This window comes from Equus caballus, chromosome 7 (genome assembly GCF_041296265.1).
Source record: "Equus caballus isolate H_3958 breed thoroughbred chromosome 7, TB-T2T, whole genome shotgun sequence".
Lineage (NCBI taxonomy): Eukaryota > Metazoa > Chordata > Mammalia > Perissodactyla > Equidae > Equus > Equus caballus.
In genome coordinates this window covers 76,107,091-76,114,287 of record NC_091690.1, presented here as the reverse complement: position 1 = coordinate 76,114,287, position 7,197 = coordinate 76,107,091, and the positions used below count along the sequence as shown (strand labels likewise).

The 7,197-nt window shown below is 38.1% G+C and overlaps 1 protein-coding gene across 1 annotated transcript; it reads right to left on the bottom strand.

Moving 5' to 3' along the window:
• Nucleotides 1–334: 334 nt before the first annotated feature.
• OR52Z12 (olfactory receptor family 52 subfamily Z member 12) lies at nt 335–1,291 on the bottom strand. The gene has a single exon (NM_001391377.1). The coding sequence runs from the start codon at nt 1,289–1,291 to the stop codon at nt 335–337; it is 957 nt and encodes a 318-aa protein (NP_001378306.1).
• Nucleotides 1,292–7,197: the final 5,906 nt, after the last annotated feature.

Genomic DNA, 7,197 nt, shown 5'->3' with positions numbered 1-7,197 from the left:
TTTTTGCATCTTTTTTAGTGTATTTGGGCTATTCTTTACTTTCCTTGTTTTAATGTGTTAACATGAAATTAAAATTGATTATTGAATTATTATGCTGTAAGCCTGTTGTAACACAGCTAAATATTATACAGAATATAAGGCGTCCTTGGTCTGATACTGTCCTGAAAAAAATCAGCAAAAAGAGTAAATTTTAACATGATCTCATTTACTGAAAAATTTACTTCTACCATCCTTTCCTAATGCTGGAGTGATATAAGATGAGCAAGATAATTTAGGTACTCTCCCATTAGTGGAGTTATACAGAAAAGTGAAGAGCTAAGCTGATTAGTCTACATCAGCAAAATTTCCTGCTCAAAGAAAAGACCTGGAGAAACTTCTCCTGAATTTGCTTGGTCTTAATGCCATAAATGATGGGGTTGAGAGAGGGTGGTACCACCACATAAAGATTGGCAAGGAGGATATGTACGTGGAGTGGTATATTGTGGCCCCCAAATCGGTGAGCAAAGAATGAGAAAAAGGCTGGGGTATAGAACAGTAAGATAACACAGACATGGGAGCCACAAGTACCCAAAGCCTTGAGTCGGGCGTCTTGGGAAGCAATTCTAAACACAGAACAGAGTATAAAGATATAGGAGATAATGATAAGTACCACATCCAGGCATGTGGAAAATAGGGGCCCAATCACCCCATAGTAGATGTTGACTTTGATACTATCACAGGCGAGCCTGGCAATGCCCATGTGTTCACAATATGAGTGACGAATAATGTTCTTCCCACAGTAAGTAAGCCGATAAACCAGAAAAACCAAGGGGAAGCAGATGAAGAAACTCCTAATCACAGATGCAACACCTATTTTTCCAATGACTGAAGGAGTTAGAACAGTAGTATATCTTAGTGGATAACAGATGGCTATATAGCGGTCAAATGCCATGGCCAACAATATGGCAGACTCTGCCACATAGATGAAGTGGAGGAAAAACATCTGGGACACACAACTACCAAAAGAAATTCCTCCATCTTGGAACCAGAAGATTGCTAGCATCTTTGGTGTGGTGACTGTGGAGAGAAAAATATCTGCAAGGGCCAACATGGAGAGGAAAAGGTACATGGGTTCATGAAGACTGCGCTCAGTGAAGATTAGGAATAATAACAGGGTGTTGCCTACAACAGCAACTATGTACATGGAACAGATGGGGATGGAGATCCATGTGTGTGCATCTTCCAGACCTGGGATCCCAATCATGGTGTACCAGATGTCTCTAAGATTGGTATGGTTTGAAGAGCTTGTCATCTTTTACTCTGTCCTCTGATATTGGATCCTGGAATGGAAAAAAAAAGAGAGAGAGAAGAATGAGGAATCAGGGTTATTTTATTAGGTTGAGTACGAATCTTGGCATTGCAATAAAGTTACTGCCTTAAGAAAGGATTGGTAATCAGTAATAATTCAAGAATGATAAGCCAGACAGGCTTCATTGACATGAATGTTATCATGATTTTATACAGCTAATACTACTGGTAGTGATAACGGTTATAGCAATAATGATAATAAACATTTAATGGGTTTATAGTTTGGTTTAGGCACTTTGGTCAATACAATATACTTATTGACTTAGCATCATACACGAATGTCTCATGTAAGCTCTTGCACGTCATAGTTTTTCTCCTTGTCTGACTGGTATCCAGTGATTATTCACACTCTCTTTCCTGAAGCTCAAGAAATAAAGTGTTCAGAATACTAGTGTGCTCTTAGTGACAATTATTTTTCTTGTAATTTAATATGAAGCCTTTCGTCATCAAATGAAAATAACTTGTAGAGAAAGAGAAATAAAAGTCTAGACAGTCCTTGCTTTACACAGTTCTGTAGTCACTTAATATTGTGCATTTTGGAGCCACATTGTCCCTTTGCATGGTTTCAATATGCATGTGTTTCAGTTAAACCAATACTGTGCCAAGAGAACACTCATATAACATCATTCTAACCCAGCAGTGTCCTCTCCTCTTCCACACACATTCCTCCTTCCATTCTCCATTGCCTACACTGCTTTTCCCTCTGATTTATTATTCCAGCTTGTGTTCAAATGATTTTTTCCTTCTTTTCTTTTTTTTTTCTTTTTTGCTTGAACTTGAATATTATGACCAGAGAAAAGAAAAAGGAAACTCATAGGTAACAAAATAACAACAGAAACAACAACTGAGTTGCAAAATGCATGCAAGAATTAGATAAGTTAATGAACATTTTTTTTAAGGTCACTCTGTGTATAGTACTCTACTAAAGAAGGAATCATATATAAACCAAAAATATCCTCTATTTCAAGGATCTCCTAAACTTGTGAGAATCATGAAATGTGGACACAAACAACCACCCCTCAAATCAGATCAGGATAAGAATGATGCAAGATATCCAATCATATATGTATAGCACAGAAGAGACATTACTTTTAACTAGGGGGTGGTGCAAGGATTCACAGAGTTGTTGTCATTAGATGTGTTTGTCAAAAAACTTTAGCCTTTCAAGAGGTTAATTTTGGAAAGAATATGCAAGACAAGTAAAAAGCTAAAATAAAAATCAAGTCATTTAGCATAGTGAGGGCTTAGAGACATGAGAAATACAATCAGACAAGCAGATTTTACCTTGAAGATTCAGAGATTTAAAAGTCAAGCTAAGGGGCTGGCCATGTGGTGTAGTGGTTGAGTTCAGTGCATTCTGCTTCACGGCCTGGGTTCACAGGTTTGGATCCCAGGCACAGATCCACACCACTCATCAGCCGTGCTGGGCAGCAACCCATGTGTAAAGTGGAGGAAGATTGGTAAGGATGTTAGCTCAGGGTTAATCTTCTATAAGCAATAAAAAAAAGAAAAAAAAATGAGAATTAGCAAGAGATGTCTCAAGCTGAAGGCTTTGGGTTTAGTTTTCTATACTAAGAATAAATTTATTATTCAACAATATTTATTGGGTCTCTAATATTTACCAAAGTTTGAAGGGAGCATAACATGATGAAAATTTAAGATTTATCTTTTCAGAGAAGTTTCTGCTGATGGGCAGTATGCTTATTTTTCATTCCTTATTCCCCAATAACACACCTATATAATGCCTAGTTACATATTTTGTATTATTCTTCACCAATATGTCTTAACTTCCACGATGGTCATGAGTTTACCTTCAGCATGTAGTATAATACATTTTTTTGGGGTAAATATGGTTTAAAAGTCACCACGATGGATTGAAGAGGAGGAAGACAACTTCCTAGAGTTGCTCTAAGGAGCTTTTACAGCAGACCAAGGCAGACCAGGGATATGGCCTTAAGAGGGGAAATAGGGGATAGAAAAGAAATGTGTTTAAAAAATTAAACAAAATGGAGAACTCCAACTGATAGGGTAGATGAGGGATACATGAAAGGCAATAAAAAATAGTGACATCACTAACCAATATAAGGAATAGAGTAGGAGATACAGGATTCAGAGAAAGTTAATGCAATTGTTTTGAAACTATTAATATCACATCTATGGAACTGCTAAGGAAATAAATTTGCCAGATTCTCAAATCTGCATAATACGCTGGAAAGAGAACTGAACTAACTATGAGGCACGATCCGCACTGTAGCCTCAGCTATACCCCCAAGCAACTAGGAACTTGGTAGAGACATTTCAGCACTCTGAACTCTGGCCACGTAGGTTGTAATGGAACTAGTACATAGCTATGCTCTCTTCTAGATACAAAAATCTAAAATTCAATCATAGATCTGGTGCTCAAAGCAAAGAAAAGGCAAAGAAAATATATATATATCAGGCTGTACATTTTAGTTCTACCATAAGTCTATCTATAGGACTCAAAAAAGAAAGAATGAAGAAAAGAAGAGTTCTGGGAATTAAATCTTTTCCTTAGCTGCATCTGCAACACATAGCCTATTTGATCACAGTGACAGCCTTCCAGTCGCTTGGGCTTGTTAATCCAAAGGACACATTTTAATCCCCATATTATTTAGATTGTTAAATTCCATTTTTTGAGCATTTACCATGAGCTATATCCTTTGTTAATCACTTTACATAATTTAATTCTCACTAAATACCATTTACTTACACTAATAACCCAACAAAATGGCTACTAGTATGTTATCCATTTCACACATTAGGAAACTATGGCATGAGTAGGTTGACTAACTTGTCCAAGGTCACACAGTATCTAACGAAGCAGAGATTCAAACTCAGCTCACCTTGCTCCAAAACCCAATGCTTTTAACACACTGCTTCATTTGCCACACAAGAAGCAATCCTTTCTTCAAACTTTATTCTCTTTTGGTTTCCTTGATCGCATTATATTCTTGTCTTCCTACTACATTTTCACAGTTCTGAGTATTTTTTTCAAGCTCTATTCTTTTTCTTCTAATTTCCAGTGCTTTTGTAGTTGTTGCTATTATTCAGTGACACTTCCCAACTCTTGTGCTGAGAATAAGATGTGAAATAAAAATATTAGACTTTCACTAGTATCTAGTACAATTTCAGGGAGTTAGTGATCACAGACTGCAAGATGTTAGATGTGTAACAGCTGAAAACAACAGTGGTAAGCAATTCTTGAGAAGAGTGGCACTGAAGAAAAAAAACAATAGCTAGAAAGATCAAAAGGTACTAGGAAGTTTTCTTTTGAACAAAAGAGATGAACATGTTGGTTTAGGTCAGAGAAGTTTGGTAGTGAAGAAGAATTTGAAGCAAGAAAGTGAATAATTTTTGGAGTTAAGCTCTCAGCAAGACAAAAGACAGTTCAGTCAAGTTATTATATATAGGTGCTCTGCTTCTTCCCTTGAGGCAAAAAATAGCCAGAAAAATATTATGGGGTATATGGAAGATTTTCAAGAGACTTGCATTTGATCCAGATCATTAGAGTAAAAGAAAAGGCAATGTTTGTTAGAGTCAGCACCAAAGCTCATGTGAAAAAAAAAGGAGATCTCTAGAAGAGATATCATTTAGGACAATGTGTGTAGAGCAGAAAGTAAGATGAATAAACAATTGTCTAACAGTAGTGAGGGCTATTGAGGTAAGCAGATAGATGGATTTTATGGTAGAGCTAAGGGTACCCTTGCAGAAGGACAGGCTGCAGATGACCAGAGGGTCAACTGATTTTTCATTAGGAAAGTCCAATTTTCCAGGATCAAAGAATAGTCAAAAAGAAAGAGAGAGGGGATCTAATCACAGGAAGAGCATTGTTGTCCTGCAGTTAAAGGAAATGCTGAATGGATGGGCAAGTGGTTCCCAAAGATCGGTGAGACTTCAAGAACCAAAAGACAAAGAGCGGGCTTAGTCAGGGAGGGAATTTTTCCCTCTTTATCTGATGCCTGTCAAGTAAGAGAGTCTGTCCTTAGCCCTTCCAACCTTTTCCTTCCCTGACTCTATGTCTGTGGTTGAGCTTCCCCATTCACATCTTCTTCTCTTGTGCCCACTCTATTCACTTTCCTTTCAGAGACACTGAGGATTGTATATTTTAAATGAATGCACATTAATATATTAAAATAAAACCCATAAAGACACAGAAATGAACTGACTTGGGAAAGCAGATTTGATATCAACTCAACTGCAGTTTATAAGATTAGCAGAAATGGCATGGTCCTCATAGTCCATGGTCTGGGTTTCCTTTGTCACCTTCAGCCATTCAGTCCTATTCAAAGAATCATCCAGAACCTCAATATCTTCTGTTATACATCAGATCATTTCTTTTTATCCCAAATAGTCATTACTTATCTCACTCCAAACAACATCTCATTGCAGCTGCGGGAATGTATCCACAAACCATGGCAGAAGGAGAGGCCATCAGGAGTGAGCCAACTGATTTGAAAATCCAAAAACCTCTTCTTAGAGATACCCAGAACTTTGTCAGACACATGCAGTCCAACAGGACTCATGGATTTGTTACTTACCAAGAAGGAAGTTTCATTAAATGTTCGCCTTTGAATTTTTTTGCTCCTTCTTCCAAGCCAATTGTATCTCTCTTTCTCATAACCTTGGATTCTGATTTATGTCGTATTTTATTGTTTCATTTTCTTTACTACCATAACTCCACCCTGCCCAAAAGAGGTAGATAAATATCTCCCCCAAAATAAAAAAAAAGCAATAAGTAAAACATGCCATCACACCTCCCCATATTCCAGTTCTTGCTGTTCCGTGAAACTGGCTTTTACACCCACTATGCATGTCTGTGTCTTAACTTCTTTTCTGTTTTGGATGAAATGAGGTAAACCCCTTCTGCCCTAAACTGTCCACAAAAGAGTTTTAACTAGCAAGCTGAAAGTAGAGAAAGAAAACCACACAAAAGACTGTGAGGTAGAACCTAAAAATACTCAGTGATCTCTCCAGCCTATAGGACTTCTTACCTGGGACTGACTATAGTTGGGGCAACAAAACCCCAGGTGTTTTTCTTCTGCTGAGCCCCATTTTGGAATTATTTCAAATTTTACATTGTGAAATAATTCTTCCTCACAGATATTGGCTGTTTCGAGAGCCATAAACCAATCTTCAATGAACCCTTCACTGGCTCAAAAGAGCATAGTATGGCCAGGTAACCAGACGTTCCGATCAGTAAGGTAACAAATATCATTTCACAAGAAAGGACATGCCTCCACCCTCAGTCTTTGATCTGCTTAAGCCATAGCCCTGGTCAGGTGCTACAGCATGGGCATAGATGACAGGAGGAAAGTCACAGGTCCTTTCTTCCATACCAGGAATGCATCTAATGTGAAACCTGAGACACACATGTTAACCCAGCAGTCACCTACTGTCCCACATGGAATATCAGGTGCATGTCACCTCCTCTATTCTGCTACTCTAGACTCTCTGAGGCCCTGCAAGATAGGCTGTTTCTCCTTGGTCTTAGTTCCAACTCTGGCTCAGAGGTTGGTTCTATAGCTTTCTCTATTCCAGGAGCCCTAACACTCAGGAAAATTGACGATTCCTGCAAGAGTCTGTGGTCTTCTGAGCCCTTGATCCTTTTAGCAAGGCCAGGAAAGACCCAGTGAATTGGTAAATAGGCTTGTGGGAAGAGCATAATTCTTAGGCAATCCTGGGAAATTATCAGTGGCAACCCACACTGAGACTACTCTGACAGATACAAACAAATTATAGGAATATGAGATGTAATTGAGATCTGCACTTATCAAATATATGCAGTTTCATGAGTGTTTGATTGTCAGAGCAGGAGGAAGCATGCTCCTT

Coding starts and splice junctions, on each gene's coding strand:
- OR52Z12 (NM_001391377.1), bottom strand. CDS start 1,291: ATGACAAGCTCTTCAAACCATACCAATCTTAGAGACATCTGGTACACC.